The sequence below is a fragment of the Thalassophryne amazonica genome, chromosome 1, assembly GCF_902500255.1.
Source record: "Thalassophryne amazonica chromosome 1, fThaAma1.1, whole genome shotgun sequence".
In the NCBI taxonomy this organism is placed as follows: domain Eukaryota; kingdom Metazoa; phylum Chordata; class Actinopteri; order Batrachoidiformes; family Batrachoididae; genus Thalassophryne; species Thalassophryne amazonica.
This window is the reverse complement of record NC_047103.1, coordinates 92,141,538-92,162,757: the sequence shown is the minus strand read 5'-3', so window position 1 is coordinate 92,162,757 and position 21,220 is coordinate 92,141,538. Positions and strand designations below refer to the sequence as shown.

The 21,220-nt window shown below is 43.1% G+C and overlaps 1 protein-coding gene across 3 annotated transcripts in view; it reads right to left on the bottom strand.

Moving 5' to 3' along the window:
• Positions 1–658: 658 nt before the first annotated feature.
• Positions 659–21,220, bottom strand: part of LOC117512565 (putative ferric-chelate reductase 1) — an 84,962-nt gene continuing 64,400 nt past the window's right edge. For 2 of the 3 annotated variants that reach the window (XM_034172695.1, XM_034172703.1), the window contains exons 13-15: positions 12,547–12,605; positions 12,323–12,466; positions 659–1,540 (exon numbers count right to left, since the gene is read on the bottom strand). In XM_034172695.1, coding sequence (XP_034028586.1) covers positions 1,368–1,540; positions 12,323–12,466; positions 12,547–12,605 — 376 coding nt within the window. In that variant the 3' untranslated portion in view covers positions 659–1,367. Of the gene's footprint in view, positions 1,541–1,624; positions 1,645–12,322; positions 12,467–12,546; positions 12,606–21,220 lie in introns of all 3 variants that reach the window. The other variant, XM_034172712.1, reaches the window with a different exon arrangement.

Here is a 21,220-nt window from a genome sequence, read left to right as displayed (position 1 = left end):
CAGCAGTTATTTGTGGAACCACATCATGCCGCTGATGTGGAATAAATAAATAATAAAAAAAACAAAACATATTCGTACCTGCACTTGACTGATTGCCAGCCCAAAACTTTACCACTGAGGTACTGTCACTGGGCTGTAAATGGTGGGGGGAAATTGCCTAAAATCAACAAGCACATTGGAACAGAAAGACCACAGATGTCTAACCACGGCAGCAGCACTAATCTACCAGTAATCAAAAGCAAGTACATGACGGTGGAATGGTGGAATATCGTTAGCTCTGTTGCCTCACAACAAGAAGCTCCAGGGATCACTGCCCAGCTGGTCCTTTCTGTCTGGAGTTAGCCAGAGTTTCCACTGGTTTCCACTATCAAAAAACAGGTTTATTTAGGGTCTGGTTCATTCTCTGCTCCTGACCAAGGCAGTGTCTTTACATCTAGAGTTGGTCCCTGGGTGCTAGGCTGTGGCTGCCCACTGCTCCTAGAGGTAGAATTGTGTATAACTGTAATTGGGATGGCAAAAGCTGAGCTCTTTGGTGTTCAGGCTTCATTTGTCATGTGTGTTGGCCTCTCACCCACTGCGGACACAGATGTTCAGTGCATTGTAGATAGGATACAAGAAAATATTATGTAAAAACTTTTGGTGAATCAAGTAAATTTTTGATAACTATGGCTTTATTTGAATCACTTAAATGTAAACAGTTACAAACTGTTATATATTCAATAACAATCAAGAACAAAGCATGCTTTACTACAAAAGATATAAACTAATGATTGTGATTAAATACAGTATAAATAAAGCAGATATACCTGTTGGACAATTACAGTAATTGCGTTTAACCTGCGGGAGAGTGCAGCAAAACATCATGTTGGAAGAAGCTAGACTATGTTCCAGTCAGTTTGTTTAGCCCTGATGTGGCACATCATGCTGCCTCTTGAAATTTAATGATATCAACAGCAATTTATGTTATCATAAAATGCAAGAATGCATTAATAACTGCACTATTCATTTTGTTTTGTTTTGTTTTTTTGAGAACTGCAGTTTAAGTAGAGCATTTAAAGGCTTGATTGCTAACAATGTCTTTGATGTGACCAAGGTTATAAAAAAGTTAATTTGTGTTAAGATAAGTGCTCCTACCAAACCTCCTGCCAAATTTGTAAAGTTGTTTTCAGAACAAGCTTCAACTTGACATCCTGAGAGAACGATCTCATTGTACTTGTCTATTTATTTAATTCCTCTGTGCTTTGCAATTCAGCCAACTTAGGTTTTACCCATGGTAACATAACCATATTAATGATTACATAAGGACAAGCATCACATCAAAATACAGTTTTTAACATGCTGTAACAATCCAGAGGACAAATGTTAATCTAGAGATGTTTGACAAAATTACCCAGAAATTTGGCTTCTTCATTGTACAAACAGTGAAAGGAATTTATCGTTGCCATCCTCTTTAAGACATGCCGATTCCAACAAGCAGTGCCACCAAGAATGTCAGGTTTCCCATGAAGAACAGTGACAGTAGTGCGGCATCGAGGCTTTTCTGTGTTGACACAAACAAATATGTTTACTTCAGACATCAGCATGATACTTGGTATTGATTTGTTTTTTTTTTTTGTTGTCTTACCATCTTTATTTCCAAAGTATCTGCAATCAAAAAAGTCACAGGAAATTATAAAGCTTTTCCTAAAATAATTCTTTATATGTACTTGAAAGCTTTTCTATTGTTTCCCCTCATTGTCAATTACTCATCACTCTCTCACTCATCTTCAACCACTTATCCAGGATCAGGCCGCAGGGGTAAAAGCTGCTGCACGGGACCCCAAACTTCCCTCTCCTGGGCCACATTAGCCTCTTCTGTCTGGGGGATACTGAGGCATTCCCAGGCCAGTGTGGAGATATAATCTCTCTACCTAATTGTGGGTCTTCCCCGGGGTCCCCCCAGATGGACGTGCCTGGAACACCTCCCTAGGGAGGTGCCCAGGGGGCATCCTTAGCAGATGCCCAAACCTGTCAGTTATTCATTATTCTTATGACTGTTAATTATTCATTCTCTATAGTGCTTACTGCTTACTCCAGTCAAGGGTCAAGGGGGGCTGAAACCCATCCCAGCAGGCATTGGGCAAAAGGCAGGGTAGACCCTGTACAGGATGCTGGAAAAAGAAACGTCAGTTACACCTGTAGTCATGTGGGCGACCTGCCGGGTTACACAGGTCATGAATGGAGGCCAGCCAGCAGCTGACACGGGATCAGATTGGACTTCATTGAAATTCTGATATCATCTGACCCAGGTCCAGATTAGTCAAAAATCCTAAAGTGTTCTGATTTGTCTTTGCTGTCAGACGAATGCTCAAAGTTGCTTCGTGTAATTTTCTCAACAATGACCATGTTTTTGTGAACCTAAATTTTACAGATTCCAAATAAGTTTATTTTCATTTATTTCTACAACCCCAATTCCAGTGAAGTTGGGACATTGTGTAAAATGTAAATAAAAACAGAATACAATGATTTGCAAATCCTCTTCAACCTATACTGAATTGAATACACCACATTGACAAGATATTTAATGTTCAAAGTTAGTTGTTTTTGTGCAAATATTTGCTCATTTTGAAATGGATGCCTGCAACACATTTCAAAAAAATTTGGGACAGGGCAATGAAAGACTGGGAAAGTTGAATGCTCAAAGAACACATAATTGGAAAAAGGTGAGTGTCATGATTGGGTATAAGAGGAGCATCCCCAAAAGACTCAACCGTTCACAAGCAAAGATGGGGTGAGGGTCACCACTTTGTGAACAACTGCATGAAAAAATTGTCCAACATTTTAAGAACAATGAACTACAGGCAGCCCAGTCTGGTACCCGCACTCTATTACTATGAAGCCACACTGTTGTAACACATGCAGAATATGGCTTGGCATTGTCTTGCTGTAATAAGCAGGGACATCCCTGAAAAAGACATTGCTTGGATGGCAGCATGTGTTGCTCTAAAACTTGGATGTACCTTTCAGCATTGATGGTGCCATCACAGATATGTAATTTGCCCATGCTATGGGCACTAACACAACCCCATACCATCACAGATGCTGGCTTTTGAACATTGCACTGGTAACAATCTGGATGGTCTTTTTTCCCTTTTTGTCTGGAAGGACACAACGTCCATGATTTCCAAAAACAATTTGAAACATGGACTCATCAGACCACAGCACACTTTTCCAATTTGCATCTGTCCATTTCAAAATGATCTTGGCCCCAGAGAAGGCGGCAGCGTTTCTGGATGTTGTTAATGTATGGCTTTTGCTTTGCATGATAGAGTTTTAATTTGCACTTGTAGATGTAGTAATGAACTGTGTTAACTGACAATGGTTTTCTGAAGTGTTCCTGAGCCCACGCGGCAAGATCCTTTACACAATGATGTTGATTTTTAATCCATTGCCGCCTGAAGGATTGAAGGTCACGGGCATTCAGTGTTGGTTTTCGGCCTTGCCGCTTACTTGTAGAAAGTTTTCCAGTTTCTCTGAAACTTCTGATTATATTATGGACTGTAGATGATGGAATCCCTAAATTCCTTGCAATTGAATGCTGAGAAACATTGTTCTTAAACTGTTGGGCAATGTTTTTCACGCAGTTGTTCACAAAGTGGTGATCGTCGCCCCATCTTTGCTTGTGAATGGCTGAGCCTTTTGGTGACGCTCCTTTTACACCCAGTGTGGAATGTTCCAATCAGGTGTTCTTTGAGCATTCATCAACTTTCCCAGTCTTTTGTTGCCCTGTCCCAGCATTTTTGAAACGTGTTGCAGGCATCCATTCCAAAATGAGCAAATATTTGCACAAAAACAATAACGTTTATCAGTTTGAACATTAAATATCTTGTCTTTGTGGTGTATTCAATTGAATATAGGTTTAAGTGGATTTTTAAATCATTGTATTCTGTTTTTACTTACATTTTACACAATGTCCCAACTTCATTGGAATTGGCGTTGTACAAAGAACTGAGAAAACGGGTGTGATGGCCCCATCGATTTCTATTTTATACGCTAGATCAGGGGTGGCCAAGTTCGGTCCTCGAGAGCCACTTTCCTGACACTCTTAGTTGTCTCCCTGCTCCAACACACCTGAAACCAATGAAAGGCTCATTAAAAGTCTCTTAATGAGTCTTTCATGAGTCAGGAAGGTGGCTCTCGAGGACCAAACTTGGCCACCCCTGCGCTAGATGGTGGACACCATTTGTGGGCTGTTGCCAGGCAGCCGTCACTTCCTTAGCTTTACTATGTGTCATTAGGCATTAGATTAAAAAGAAATTGATGATGCCCTTATTTAAACTTGGGTTAAAGTGATCTGAAAATGTCATTTCGTGCAGCCTTTGGGTGCTGCAACAAGCTGACAAAAGATTGTGGAGTAAGCTTTCAAAAGTGAGTATTATATGTAATGTTAATGATTTGGGGAGATGACTAAAATTGCTAAAAAAAAAAAAAGGTTAGAAATATTTTTGTGTGTGTCGATCTGTACTCTGTAGTGACTTCAATTTTACTGCCTGAATGCTTTGTCATGAGAATTATCTCACCATTCGTTTGCTGATTCAATTACAATTCTCACTTTCATAAGTCTCTATTTATCCCTTCCCTTCAGGGTTCTTATAGCTGATTCTCCAGTTATTTGTGAACCACCAAATCTTGGTGAGATTGCAAAGCCTGTGAAACAGCTGAGGTTGGGGAGAGCTCCAGGGATTTGTGGTATTGAAGCTGAGCTCCTCCAGGCAGGTGGAGATGCTGTTCTGGCATTGCAAACAATTTTTGTTTCAACCTGGGAGACAGGAATCATCCCTTCAGATTGGAAGAAAGGATTTGTTGTCCCATTCTGGAAAGGAATGGGTGATCATATGGATTATAACAACTATAGGGGCATCACACTGCTCTCTGTGCCGGGGAAGGTGCTTGTGAGGATTATTCTTAATTGGATTCCATTCCACATACTTGCTGCTCAATTACTGGAACAGTCTGGTTTCATTCCCAGGAAGTCAACTATTGACAGTGATCTAGCCCTGCGAGTACTCTTAAAACACAAGTGTGAATATTGACAGTGTCTGGCAGTTTTCGCAATGCATTTGATTCAGTTGATTGGACTGCTATCTGGTGAACTGAGAATTTGTGGGATCCCAAGAAGCTACAGGACATCATAGCCAGCCTATATACACATACTGTGAGTGCTGTGCGGAGTGGAGGAAGAGACTGAGTTTTTTTCCCAGTGTTTGTCAGGGGTGTGTTCTGGCTCCTACACTGTTCATTGTTTCCATGGACTGGGTGTTGGGTTGGGTTGTGGAAACCAGTGACTTGGGTTTGTTCGTGAAGAAAGGTTTATTGACCTTGACTTCATGGATGATGCTTTGATCTTTACTGAATCAAGGGAGACCCTGACTCCAGCACTTTATATCACTGAGCCCTGTAGCTTTCTCCACCCTGTTTCACCACATTTGCAATCTCACTGAAATTTGGTGGTTTACAACTCAATGTTGGATCAGTCCAAGAAACCATGGTCTGGATATATGTACAAAGGTCCAAGCAGAAGGCTCAGCCTGCTCACCATAGTCAGCCTAATGGAACAGTACAGTTGTGTCAGGATTGCATTCATTAGCCATGACTGGAAAGAATAAGTGTGTTGGTTTGGAGGAATGCAGTGCTTTGATTCCTAGTCAGCAGGTCACGGGTCACTGGACCACAGGTGATGTGCCCCCTGCATAAGGATTACAATGCATCTTTCTCCACCGTTAGTACCATCTCAGCTTATTAGCAGAGGCCATGAAAATGTGGCCATCAGGTATTGTGAAAGCTTTGCATCCATCTGTCTGTCCATTTGTCCGTCTGTCTGTGCTTAGCATAAGTCCAGTCCTATTACTGCCAGGGTATTCAAATTCACAGGAAACATTCTTAGGACCTTGGACAAGTTCAAAGATGGCTAACCTTGACCTATTTTAAGAGGTCAAAACGTCACATTCTGTTTTCTATTTTTTTTTTTATGCTGAGTCATGCAGTCATGGGTGATAATCAATCAGAGTAGAGAGGCACTATGACATCACTGACTGATCTCTCTCCTCTGTTAATCCAACATGGCGGAATCCACTCCCAAACCACTGTGTTTCTGTGCAAATATAACATGTTTCCCATATGTTATGTAATTATGTAAAAGCTAGTGAGAAATAAACACATTTAAAACTGAAAATGCTGTTATATGTAACCTGAAAAGACATCTGGAGTGATTTACAAGACATCTTGTGGACGTCAGAGTGCACACGCATCACATGCGGTCAAAGGTAGCTTCTGCTCTGTTCAAAAGCTCATGTATGCGCGTACATGTCCTCCTGCAGATGCCATTAAAAGGTAAATTAAATATTGTTTATGACTGACTGAGTTTATTCTGTAACATCAATATAAACATACAAAGATGAATATATCTGTTGTGGCTGGCGTGCCTGGCTTGCTTTTGTGTGTTTTTTGTTTCTGTCTTTTGGTTTTCCTCCCAGGTGGCTTGCATTTGGGACTGAGTGGCTGTGTAGCTGAGTTTATCAGGACCTCACCCTGATCACCTGAGGCTGATCACCTGTGGCTCGTCAGGACTCACAGCTGTGGTGCCTCTACATGGATTGGAACATGGTGGCATTTAAGACTGGAGTACACAGTGTGTATTTGCCAGAGACTCGACCTTGTGACCAGACGGGTGAGATCGTCGTCTCGAGAGCCATCTCATCATCAGTGGATGCAGAGAACGTCCAGGTTTGATGCATGGTCTGTGAAAGAGGAGGGGGTGAGGTCTCATGCTCGTCAGCACACTTGTTAGATTTTGTGACTAACATTTATACAGTCAGTAAATGTGGTGTCCCTCACACCTTATTGTATTGAGCTGTTATGTTAGTCATTTAATTAGCTTCCACTGCAGTGAGTTTGTGAACAGGATGTTCCATGCCTGCAGGGTGGGAAGCTGATTAGTAATTAAGCCAGGAAGCGTTTGCTGTTTGTACACCTTTGAGTGGTCTCTCTGTGTGTTGAGTGTGGACTCACAAGATGATTTCTTCATTCACAGACTCGGTTTGTCGCGGCCACCTGGGGGGTGTCGGTGGGGTCCTGGGGTCCGAACTGGTTCTGGCTCCGGACCGTTAGCGCTGCTGGGAGCGCACCGCAATCCACCACGCCAGACCGCGCACTTTTATATTCATCACATCACTGTTATGTTTATTAAACTCTGTTATCCTTTGTACCGTGCTCTGCTTATTTTATACTGGGTCCTTCAAACGCTGGTCGGTTCTCCGGGCTGTGTCCGACACATAACAGTAGTCTCTGGCCAAACATCACGGACCCAGCGGTAGCAGAGACGGTAACGCGCCGGGAAGGCGGCAGCAGACGTTCAGTAGTTATCCGGATCAGTTGCGGGTGCTCTCCGCCCGGATGGTGCGTGTTTGAGAACCCATTACTGAATACTGAATTGAGCTCTCTTGCAGCTGTGATCCTGTGTTGTGCCTTATCCGAGGGTCGTGGTGGAGTGTGACTGGCGACGGCTTCGCGTCACGCTCCAACCGGATAAGAGGTTTAAACGGGAGCTGCAAGAGTATGTCTGTAATGGGTGAACGCGCACGGCGGAGCTCTGTGGCACGGGTCGCTGAGCTTCCTGTGTTACAGTTGTAACCCCGTTTCCCTGGGTGAAGATAACTGCTGCGTCTGTTGTGTCAGCTCCGGCGTAATTTAGTTGAATCACATTTTTGGTTGTGTGTTGCACACAGCTGCACACAGAAAAGCAGCTCGTTTGTTTTCTCTGTCACCAAAGGGGGTTTTTCATTTTTAGCACTCTGGCTCCCTCTTGTGGTGACTGAGTCACATTACCGTTAAGCTCTTAAGTTGGAACAGGTGTGTTCGATTTGTTTGAGCTTGACGGTATAAATCACTTATTTGTTTTGTGTTAGTTCATTTTGTGTGGGTGTTTTTTGAGTTGGTTTTTGTGTGGGATTTTATTTTATTTTTTTTTTCCACTATTAGTGTCTGGGGTCGTGACCCTGCAGTTCTGTTTGGGGCAGAAACAGGACCCAAATAACTTTGTTAGTCTGTTAGTCTTTCTTTTTATTTCTTTTAGTTTCACCTCCCAGGGTTTGATGGGACGGTCCCCTGGGGGGTGATGGGGGGGGGGGGGGGGGGGGGTGGGGTAATTGGGTTGTTTTTTCTTTTTTCTTTTGTTTTTTTTGTTGTGCCCTCTCTTCTCCTCTGGCTCCAGCCGTGTGAGCCGTAGGTTGTCGGCGTTGCTGGAGTGGTGCAGTTTGGTTATGCTGGGCGTTTCCCAGGTAACCTCTGCACCTGGGGGGGGTGTTTTTGTTTGTTGATTCCCTGTTCCACCTCCGGCTTCGGCGCGCCTTTGGGCCGTCTGCCGTCGGCGTGGCTGAGGTTTGGGGCAGTGGGATATACCCGCAGCTGGTGGCTGGTTTGGAAGTCGGAGGAGTGGCGCCGTTTTGTGCCGTCTGCCATAACCGCTGTTCCACTCCTCCCGGTTGGCTTCTGGGGTATAGTCACGGTTGGTGACGCTGGACGTGCTTCCAGTTTCCACTGCGCCAAGGGGGTGGGGTTGGGGTTGTTTTGTTTGTATGTTTTTTTTTTCTTTCCTTTTGTTTTTCCCCCCAGTTTCTGCCCTCAGGGTGTGACTGTGGTGTCCTCTGGGGGGGGAAAGGGCTGTGGGTCCATCTAGCCATAGACGGCCGGGGCTGGGTCTGTTGGTCATGAGGGGAGGCGTCTCCTGGGGTTGATGGAATGGTCCTCTGGGAGGCGCTGGGAGTCCCCGTGGGTGACGTTGGATCCCAGAGGGACCTCGGCTGTGGTTATTACTCCTGGAGCTGGCGGGATGTCCTCTGGGGGGTGTTGGTCCCTACATGTCGTTAGGGGGGGGGGTGTTAGCATTTTTATTTGCAAGCTTAGGTTTGGGTTGTTTTTCTTTTCTCCCCTTCCCCGGGGTTTGATGGAACGGTCCTCTGGGGGGGGGGTTAGCATTGTTATTTGCAAGCTTAAGTTTGGGTTGTTTTTCTTTTCTCTCCTTCCCGGGGTTTGATGGGACGGTCCTCTGGGGGGGGGGGGGGGGGGGGGGGTTTGGTTGTTTGTGTTTGTCTTTTTTGTTTTATGACTAATCAGACTGAACATGGTTGGACAAAGGCTGACCGCACAGGTTTAAGAACTCCTGGCCACACCTGTGCTAAGTGACTGACAGAAACAAAGGCAAAGATGCAGCCAGAGGAGAAGACATCAACCGTTCTGTTAAATGAAGATTCTGTTGGAAGACGAATGCAGATACGGTTTCCAGCCATGGTCCCTGGAGGGGGGTGTTTCTCCTGGGCCAGGTTTGTGTGGTCGCCGGGAGGCTTCCCGTGAGGGTGGGGTGCTGTTGTGGCTGGCGTGCCTGGCTGGCTTTTGTGTGTCTTTTGTTTATGTCTTTTGGTTTTCCTCCCAGGTGGCTTGCATTTGGGACTGAGTGGCTGTGTAGCTGAGTTTATCAGGACCTCACCCTGATCACCTGCGGCTGATCACCTGCGGCTCGTCAGGACTCACAGCTGTGGTGCCTCTACATGGATTGGAACATGGTGGCATTTAAGACTGGAGTACACAGTGTGTATTTGCCAGAGACTCGACCTTGTGACCAGACGGGTGAGATCGTCGTCTCGAGAGCCATCTCATCATCAGTGGATGCAGAGAACGTCCAGGTTTGATGCATGGTCTGTGAAAGAGGAGGGGGTGAGGTCTCACGCTCGTCAGCACACTTCCTGAGGTACGTTAAATTTTGTGACTAACATTTATACAGTCAGTAAATGTGGTGTCCCTCACACCTTATTGTATTGAGCTGTTATGTTAGTCATTTTAATTAGCTTCCACTGCAGTGAGTTTGTGAACAGGATGTTGCATGCCTGCAGGGTGGGAAGCTGATTAGTAATTAAGCCAGGATGTGTTTGCTGTTTGTACACCTTTGAGTGGTCTCAATGTGTGTTGAGTGTGGACTCACAAGATGATTTCTTCATTCACAGACTCGGTTTGTCGCGGCCACCTGGGGGGTGTCGGCGGGGTCCTGGGGTCCGAACTGGTTCTGGCTCCGGACCGTTAGCGCTGCTGGGAGCGCACCGCAATCCACCACGCCAGACCGCGCACTTTTATATTTATCACATCACTGTTATGTTTATTAAACTCTGTTATCCTTTGTACCGTGCTCTGCTTATTTTATACTGGGTCCTTCAAACGCTGGTCGGTTCTCCGGGCTGCGTCCGACACATAACAATATCAGTAATACACTAATAACACAATAAAGAATAAATGCTTAGTTCCATTGTGGTCCTTGTGAAATTATCATGTGACAAGATAGAGGGGCTTGATTGAACATGTACAGATTGTACATAAGACAATAGGATCTTCATAATTAATGTAAATAACAATAAATGTATAATTTTACATATAGATAGATAAGTAGTTTGCACTGAGATAGCAATTAAACAACTGCAAATTATAAAGAAGAAAATGCTCATACAGCCCAGGGTATTTTAGCATTTACACAAAGCAGTGCGCCATGACTCCGCTGCCCTCAAAAATGAAATGTATCCTGTTGTGAACACTGATAATACCAGTGTAATCCCTGGTAATGGACGGTGTATTACAATAAAATAACTCCCACATTCTATTCAGTTGTGTCCATGGCAAACGTGGGCACAACTGGTAACCCATTACCAGTTGTGTCCATGTTTGCTAGACCTCCACCCAGCTTGCATGCAAACTTTAAAAAACAGTGTGATCTTGAAGTCTAGCCTTATTAAAGCTATAACACCAAGCACATTGGTCTGTGGGACTTCAGCAGTATCCTTAGGGAAGCCTCTGCAAATTTGTTGTGAGTAGAGTGCCTTGATTAGACAAAGTGGCGACATGATGAGTCGAAAAAAAATCGGTCGCGTGACTCATGGTGCCATCTTGGTTTCAAAGTACCATTTGCTGTTAATCTATCTGCATGTAAATCCAGCTTTTTTTTTTTATTCGCTGAAAATGACAGGTTGCTGTGCATTTCGAGGCACAAATAGACACAGCAAGGGCTTCAAGATGTACAGATTCCCTTCAGATCTGAACAGAAGAAAAATGTGGGAAAATAAAGTCAGCCATGTGGGATGGAAGCTGACATCATCGTCAAGGTTTTAAGAGGTAAATTTATTGTTCAGTCCCATGTACAGTAAAACTCAACTGTCATCATATAAATCAGATATTTGCAGTCATGGGTTAAAAAAGTCCCAAAGTTTTTGTACTGTTTTTTTCATGTAATAAACGTCGTATATAACAGATTTTGTACAGCGACTTTTTCGCTCACATCGCATAAAATGTCCCATCTGATGGCAGTGTATTCCCATTAAACCCCTCGCATGTGGGACTGGAATAATTTCCGTGATTAAAAGCCCGACTGTTTATTTTTATCACACCATGCTCAGTCTCGGAGCCACAGCCTGAAGTGAACCTGTTAAATCAGACAGAGCAAAAGGCTGTGATTTGACACTTTTCTGCTTTTACTTCTTCGTCTCCCATCATATTTATAATAGTTTTTTTTATAGTGTCCATGCAGATAAATGGAGCAGAAAAGTCTGCACCATTACAGCACAAGGAAAATGTACAGCTTACCTTTGATTTTGAGGTGATGATTCAAGAAAGAAAAGCTTGTTGAAGGTCAAATTAGTCCAGACCAATGCATAATCCAGAGACGGAGAACTTTAAAACGGTCACGCACGTCATTGCATGACACCGAGTTACAGAATTACAGCTGCATAAATCAGGCTTTAAATTAATTAAATAAATCATCATGAATTGTAAATTTATGTAAATTTGATCACCTAACTATTTTTATATTTATTTTGATAGCACCTGTACCTGGATGTGTAGCTGTTAAATGATGTTAAAAACATGTTGAAAACATTAAAGGTTCATTCAGTAGTTCAGCACAGTTGGAACCAAAATGGTGCCATGTTCTGAGACGACGCCACTCTCTCTAATCAAGGCACACTAGTTGTGAGAAGCCATAGACTGGAGACTTCTGTAGACCCTGTAGTACTGTCAGTCTCCAGCATCTGGGTGACAGTGAAGATTGAAGTGGCAAATCTAGTATTATGCAAAAATATGACTGAAGAGTTTTTATGAGTTTGGTTTAACAGGTACGTTATTATTTTCAGCTGTTAAGTCAAAGTTATATGTACTTTGTTGAAATTTGTATTTAATATTACAGTATGATGACCATCACACTCATTAAAAAAAATGGCTGTAAAGATCATTTTAGAAGAAAAAGTGAACTTACTTGTATCAGAACTCTTCCATCTGAAGTGGACTTCATGTAAGATATAGAAAACAACTTCCCAGCCAAGAAAACCACCCATCACTTTTAATAACCATTGGTTGAAAGTGGTGTCAATCAACTTTAGGCCTGTAAATATGGCTGCCACTGGAAAATGAAACAAACAAATCTAGTTTAGTGCTTGTAACCACGATTCATGCAAACAGTATGGGGGGGGGGGGACTTACCAGCTATAGCTTTTACCACAAATGCATTCAAGGCATGTGATGAATTAAACAGAACCCGCCTGTGAAAAACAGGGTGTCAAATGTTAAATTACCACTGAAACAAAATGACATCATACAGACAAAGTGCTTGTTTCATATGCAGAAAAACATATCATAACTCATACAATGCAAATACAGTGCTGATAGTGAACTCATGTTTATTACATTTTTATTATTTAATGTATTAACATTTATTAATTTATTGAATAATTTATTTTACAAAAAATGGAATGAAAAGTCTGCACCAGTGGTGTAGTCTACGTGGAATGCAGGTAGACGCCATCTACTCACCTAAAAAGACCCGGAATTTCCATCTAACCACTTCAAATTGCCCCGAGGAACATGACGGTGTCAATAAAATGAGCGCTTATTGACTGTAATTTTATTTTCTCCCTTTAAAAGACAGCCATCAGGCGTCCATCACTGCAGAGTGCACCGTATGTGTCCCATCCCCATCCCCCCCCTGTGCTCGCTCTGCTAGATAAGAGTTTTAATTGGCTCATAGATAGATGGGGGCTGGGCTACCAGCTAACCAGCGCGAAAGCTGTACACAAACAAGAAGAATGCTACAGAAAGTATCGATGGTGATTATTACCTGAAAAAATGAAAAGAAAACAGGCCTCGGTTTTAGATTTTTTTCGAAAATGTCCAACTGCTGCTTCAGGGCCGATTGATGAAGTTTGCACCCTGAGTGGAGATAAACCTGGCGCTGTCTGTGTTACTGGTAAGTGGGCTACGACAGCTAGTTTTTTTATTTGTTCACTAAGCTAATGGGCCTTAAAACGGTCTAAAAAGCATTATTTTCAATGAGACGCATTGTTTTTTAGATGCGTCAGAAGCGTCGCGTCAAAAGCCGAGCTAAACTGACGCTTCTGACGGGAGCGCGCATTGCCGCTTGTCGGCAGTCTGACGCATCAAAGTTCAATCCAAACCAACTTTCGATGCTCTGAACTGTGACGTACCTTTGCGTTGTCCAATAGGAACGACACGTCGGGCCAAAATACGGAAGACTAGTGGCAGAAACCACTGATCTCTACAAAACAAAGGTGTCACAGGACTGCTCATTTATGGAGCAGTTTTCTGAAGAAAAATCCTTGGAAATGTTTTTTGTTGTTGTTTGTTACCTCAGAATTTCTGATTACTGTTTAGAACACTTGTAATTAAAATAGCTAAATGAATCAATAAATGGTTCTTTAGAAACCTTTCATCTGTAAATTAAAACCACCTGTTATTTCAGATTAGATAATTTCTTGTTTAACATAAGGAACCTCAGTCATTTATTTTTAGACAAAATAACATGGAAATTTGTACATTTTTTTTTTAAGTCTGGTAGATTATTTACGAGGTCTGTCCATAAAGTATAGGTCCTTTTTATTTTTTCAAAAACTATATGGATTTCATTCATATGTTTTTACGTCAGACATGCTTGAACCCTCGTGCGCATGCGTGAGTTTTTCCACGCCTGTCGGTGACGTGCGGACGGGTCCGCGCGTCGGGATGCAGCCGGCGCGGTGTGGTGGCACAGGAAAAACACCTCCATGTTGATAACCATTTGTAAAGTCCAGGCAGCTTTTGATGGCTTTCAGTGGAGTGAGTATATGAGAAATTGTTTAACAGCTGAACATGTTCCAACTTGTCCTTAAGGCTTCCAACGGAGGTGTTTTTCCTGTGGCATAGCGTCGCGGCGGCTGCGAGCCGACGCTGCAATCCGCCCGCACGTCTTTCATTAAAAAAATCTCCTTTAACAGTGGAATATCCGGATAAAATGCTGAAACCGACTTCTTCTGAAACTTCTCTGTTCTCTCACGACATCCTGGATCAATAGAGCCTGAAATGTGGAGGTTTTCAGCTTGAAACAGGCTGCCGATGGCGCCTGAGAGCGCTGCACGACATCTCGCTCCGTGGGAAGTCCTTAAAGCGACAGCATCACCTCAAAATCTCTCATCAGCCGTTAAAATTTTCACCGAAAACCAGCTTAATTTTTCGAACCGTGTCCACTTCGATGTGTCTCACAGGTTTAGAAAAAATTTGGTCAAACAAAGCGCCAGTCTTTCAGCAACTTCTCAGACAAAGGAATTCCGACGAGGGGCTGGACGACTCCTCCCACAAGGAGTGCTCACAGGCGAATGACGTCACCGACAGGCGTGGAAAAACTCACGCATGCGCACAAGGGTTCAAGCATGTCTGACGTAAAAACATATGAATGAAATCCATATAGTTTTTGAAAAAAATAAAAATGACCTATACTTTATGGACAGACCTCGTATATCTCATTTCAACAAGAAAAACAGACACTGTAAATAAATACAAATGTTTATTATAAATGCAACAGGAAATAATTTAACAATGACTGCAGTGATTGTAAAGTGGGATTTCTGTGACATAAACCTCATGATGAATTTTTTAATGGTCATTTCAACTTGTAATTTCACCAAAATATGTAATTGCCTTTAATGTTGTTATCAGGACAGAGTCATTTCTAAAATATGAATTTGAGCACAATAAGTGGAGAGCTTCTACTTGTGCAAATGTCTTTTGACTTTGATTTGTGGACATTTTTAATGATCCGTTCATTTGTTGTTAAAATATAAAATGAAACAGCTTTTTAAAAAATAATAGAGTTTTGCCGGTGATCTACAGATGTCTCTTGAGCTTGAGTCCTGTTGGCTGTTGGATAGTGTAGTTTTAAAATGACTGGAATTGGTAAGTGGCATACTCTCCGGTATTAGTTGCATGGTTGTCTTCATACTATACTTTTGTGCCACTGATTTGGCCTACAATGTTTCTGTCATGGGTTGAAAAGGTTTCTGCAAAGTAAAGCATCTACCATATTTTCATTGTTGTATGTGAATTTTCTGGGAGCTAGCTTCTGTCCTTCAGCCTTTAACGTATACTAATACTAGCTTGTTTATACTGGGTAGGTTTTCTTATGGACCACAAAGCCTACAGGTTCCACTCCCCCGTCTGGACCTGATGATGGACTGTCAACTTCAACAGACATTGTGGTAGGAGGCGTGAGGCTATGCAGCCAGTGCATGCTCATGTGTTCTGTTTTGTTTTTGTTTATGCGTCTAAACTGTACACAAACATGGAGACATGCGGATTATATGAAGGGTGAATCTTGCAGCTGCTGAATTTGGCAGTACAGGCTCATATCCGGTACTAAATAGAGGGAGGAAAAGTGAACTCTTGCAATATACTTAGTTGGGAGGCAATAATCTGCTCCTTATTATTGTTAAGAGAACTTTTCTTTCTTAATAACAAGGAGTCACAGTCACTTTTTTTTGAGTGACTGTGACTTAAAGTTGTCTTATTTACTGTTAAACAATACACAGTAGAATAGAATAGAATAGGCTTTATTCTCATTGTACAAGTGATACAATGAAATTGCAGTAGCTTGCATATGATACTTTTGGCTGGATTTAAATATTGTTTATTCCTGGTTTATGACCTGATTAAATTTCTTTGTTAAATTAGGTTTTCAGATGCCAAAAAATAAATGTATTTTTTCTTTGTATTTTTTAATCACTCTTTTAGATTTACTGTTGTATACTGTATTTTGCAATTGGTGCAAATTACTTACTTACATTCTGACACATTTCTCACATTTATAGTGGCAAATATAGAATATAAATGATCAGATGGAAAGTATAGATCTATTTGTTGTTGTGGTGTTAAAAATGTTGATAACCGGGGGCGCATACGCACAGGGTTGATGACGGGCAAAAAACACAGTCTACCCACTTCAAAAATGTAGACTACACCACTGGTCTGCACTACAAGTACATGTTGATTGTTTCATTTCAATCAGTTGTGGTGGAGCACACTGGCAATAGGTCTAGGACCATGTTATGGTGCTGTGTGCTGCCACATCCATCGCACTATGGAGCCTCTGGGTACTGGACAGCTGTCATGGGCTTGCACACACATGGGTCATTGTGCGCCCTGCCTTTGTCTTCTGTGGCATTCTGGCTCCTTCCTCATCATGTTTTTGTGGTTCTTTAACTCTGACAACAGCCTAATGGTTTCTCTTTTCTGTCTTTGTGCACTGTCACACAAAGCAGCCAGTTTTACTAATTTACCACCTTGCACACGTGCTGCATTTTGTTCAATTCACTAACTGTTCCAGCTGAGAGCTCTTTAGTGTAAACAATTCTCTGTTCTTGTTTTGGAGCCTTTTGCACCAAAACATCTGATGGGGAGAAAGTTCATATTCTCAATGATCTCCTCTGTTGGTGGTCATGACCCCAGCACAGCTACAGATTCTGTCTTTCCTATGTTGGATAATTGAAGAATAGGTGTACTGACTTACTTGGGCATTTACAGTAGAACATTTAAATCCTTCTTCCAACGAGGTGGTAACATTTAATTTTTACAAAATATATGAGAAACCTATAAGATTTATCCACAAATATAGTTCTTTCAGAGTGTATTTCACCATGTTATATTATTGTGTTCAAGCAAACAGCCAGCTAACATTACGCTGCCTATTCACTCACATTGGGCCTCATGTATCAATGTTGCGCATTTGTGGCGTAAATTTACGGCGTAAACTTGAAATACACCAAAGTCGCCGTGACATGTATCAAGCAGTGCGCACCTGCCCATTTCTGGCGTACGCCTGACGTGATCTTGATAAATGCGGCGGGTGGAAACGATCGTAATTATAATAAACACGCCCATAAATATTCAGACTCCACTTCAGACACACCCTCATTTTACGACATGGAAGCCGGTAAGACGGCAATGAAAAAGAACTCCACCAATCACGACGCGTGCCAATAGAGCGTCAAAAGCGGCTGTCGTATCAATTGTTTTGTAGTATATAATCAATAAAGTGTTACAGTGGTCCCTCAATCGCTGGAGTTATGTTCTAAAAAATAGCCCGAAATACGCGAAACCGCGTTGTTAGGCAGCGTTATTTTTTACAATTATTATAGACGTTTCAAAGCTGTAAAACCCCTCACTACACAGTTTATACACTTTCTCAATCAGGCATGAACATTTTCTCACTTTTCTCTCGTGTGTAAACACTCTCAAAGTTCAAACCTTAGTAGGAAAATAATACCAAACTGTTTTCAGGCCAAAACATTTGTTTGAGAAATAAAAATAGAACGTTTTCCTATAAATAATTATGATGGCATTTAGAACTAACGAATTAATTTTAACGATCAACGAACGAGGTCGGACACATAAGAAATTATTAATAGTGACTGACCAGTATTTCACAGATCGGGCCTCTGCGTCCTGGCGCTGCGCCTTTTTCCACTCACATCTCGCTGCAGCAGGTGTTTGTTTCCGTGTGACAAACACAGTTATGAGTAGTTGTTGGCGCTCTTTTCTCTTCTGGGCAACAAGATTCTTATAAACAGATACGGAGAACACAGAACACTGTAAAAAAAAAAAAGGCATGCAAAATTGGAGTAAATACTCCGCGAGACTCCGAGGCCACGACAGGTGAACGGCGTTATAGCGAGGGACCACTGTATTCTCTTTTCACGTCAATAATTCTTGACATGTGGATATTTGCTCGCTCAATTAATAAGACACGCCTAATCTGTCAGATTTCTTTATTTTTTAAATGTATTTCTGTATTTATTTTATTGTGACAACCGAATGGAGATGACAAAACCTGGTTGCAGCACGGGTGAATTAAGGGAATGACGAAACTACAGTTGTTATTATCAGTTTCATAGTCTAAAATGATCACACCACATAAAGTTAAGCTCAGCGCTGCTCTGGCTCCAGGCTTGTAGTCTGGAGAAAAAGGCGAGCAGCGCTTTCTTTGCAGTCAGCGCTGTGGCCACAGATCGTGCTCCATAACAATCCCGCAAAGGCGGGATTTGTATTGATTATTATGTAGTATAATCAGGAAAGTGTTATTTATGTAACATATGCATTGATTTGTATAATGGCACTGTTTATCATGTTGATCATCTTCATTTTTATGTGGATTCCAGCGCTGGTTCATTTTGGTGTATAATTTACGCCACCTCTCGACCTGGTGTATATTTTCAGCGCAGCATACACCAACGACCACATTGATAAATGCCAAGTAGCGCAGCCGTTTTGGCGTACACCCCATGTACACTCAAATATCGCCGTACGCAACGTTGATACATGAGGCCCATTGGCTGTTAGCGTTTTGCATCACTCTGTATTTGCATAAAACAGACTTTAAGGCCCGGTCCCACTGGGGAGAGGATTAATTGTGCATGAATTGCGTATACAAATTACGGGCGTTCGTTGTCGTCTGCAACAAAATTGGCCAAAAATGACAAATGTCCCAGTATGAATTACGGATATATTAATAATGTACGAGGTCTGTTAGAAAAGTATCTGACCTTTTTATTTTTTGCAAAAACCATATGGATTTGAATCACGTGTGATTGCATCAGCCAAGCTTGAACCTTCGTGCGCATGCGTGAGTTTTTTCACGCCTGTCGGTTGTGTCATTCGCCTGTGAGCAGGCTTTGTGTGAGCAGTGGTCCACCCCTCTTGTCAGATTTTTATTGCGAATAAATTATGTGTCGGACGCAGCCCGGAGAACCGACCAGCGTTTGAAGGACCCAGTATAAAATAAGCAGAGCACGGTACAAATAATAACAGAGTTTAATGAACATAACAGTGCTGTGAAAAAATACAAACAAATAAGTGCGCGGTCTGGCGTGGCGGATTTGCGGTGTGCTCCCAGCAGCACAAAACGGTCCGGAGCCAGAACCAGTTCGGACCCAAGGACCCCGCCGACACCCCCCAGGTGGCCGCGACAAACCGAGTCTGTGAAAGAAGGAATCCTTATGTGAGTCCACACTCAACACACAGAGAGACCACTCAAAGGTGTACAAACAGCAAACACTTCCTGGCTTAATTGCAAATCAGCTTCCCACCCTGCAGGCATAGAACACCCTGTTCACAAAACTCCACTGCAGTGGAAGCTGATTTAAACGACCAACATACAGCTCAATATAATAAAGGTGTGAGGGACACCACATTTACTGACTGTATAAATGTTAGTCACAAAATCTAACGTACCTCAGGAAGTGTGCTGACGAGCGTGAGACCTCACCCCCTCCTCTTTCACAGATCATGCATCAAACCTGGGCGTTCTCTGCATCCACTGATGATGAGATGGCTCTTGAGACGACGATCTCACCCGTCTGGTCACAAGGTCGAGTCTCTGGCAAATACACGCTGTGTACTCCAGTCTTAAATGCCACCATGTTCCAATCCATGTAGATGCACCACAGCTGTGAGTCCTGACGAGCCGCAGGTGATCAGCCTCAGGTGATCAGGGTGAGGTCCTGATAAACTCAGCTACACAGCCAAATGCAAGCCACCTGGAAGGAAAAACAAAAGACAGAAACAAAAAGGCAGCCAGCACCCCCCCAGCCATACAACATAAATGTCTGAATGATTTGGAGCTTTGCTGCATCAAATTTTTCCAGAAACTGTGAGAGACCTCCAGGTGGACACCATTTGGAAAATTCAGATGGCTTTCAGGGAGGAGTGCTCCAGCCGGTTTAAAGACCGCCCACAGCATCTGAGAGCGCAGCGCTCGGAGTGCGCCAATCAACAGGCTGAAACCCCGCTGAAACAACCAGATCATTTCCAAAGTGAAGGCTTTATTGATCCGGGACGTCGTCTGACTTCCACAAAAATGGCAGAAGACGTGGACATCAAGACTTTTTTGGCACATTCCACTGTTACAGGAGTTTTTTTCATGGAAAGAGAAGCGGAGGAATGTGCCACGGAGCCACTCATGGCGCAGGACAAAAGCTCTCTGTGGTGGTCTCACAGGATGGCTTTCAGATGGCTTTCAGACGGCTTTCGGTGGCTTTTCAGTCGGTGTGACTATCCGAGAAATTGTGCATGAGCTGGACATGCCAGAACATGTCCTGTGAGGCTTCATCACGGCGTTGCTTTGCGCCATGTGGCTCCACCGCGACGCGCGGAATTCCTCCGCACGTCTGTCTCAATGTGCCGAAAAAGTGCAGATGTCCACGTCTTCCGCAATTCCTGTGGAATTCAGACGACATCCCGGATCAACACAGCATCCAGTGTGGAAATGAACGGCGCATTTCACTGTTACAGCAGCGGAGGAATTCCGTGCATCGCGGTGGAGCCGCATGGCGCAAAGCAACGCCGTGATGAAGCCTCGCAGGACATGTTCTGGCATGTCCAGCTCATGCACAATTTCTCGGATAGTCACACGACTGAAAAGCCACCGAAAGCCATCTGAAAGCCGTCCTGTGAGACCAACACGGAGGTGCTTTTGTCCCGCGCCATGAGCGGCTCCGTGGCACATCCCTCCTCTTCTCTTTCCATGAAAAAAACTCCTGTAACAGTGGAATGTGCCGAAAAAGTCTTGATGTCCACGTCTTCTGCCATTTTTGTGGAAGTCAGATGACGTCCCGGATCAACAAAGCCTTCACATTGGAAATGATCTGGTTGTTTCAGCGGGGTGTCAGCCTGTCGATCGGCGCTCGGAGTGCGCCGCGCTCTCAGATGCTGTGGGCGGTCTTTAAACCGGCTGGAGCACTCCTTAATCTGTGTAATCCCCATAAAATCATCCCTGAAAGCCATCTGAATTTTCTGAATGGTGTCCACCTGGAGGTCTCTCACAGTTTTTGGAAAA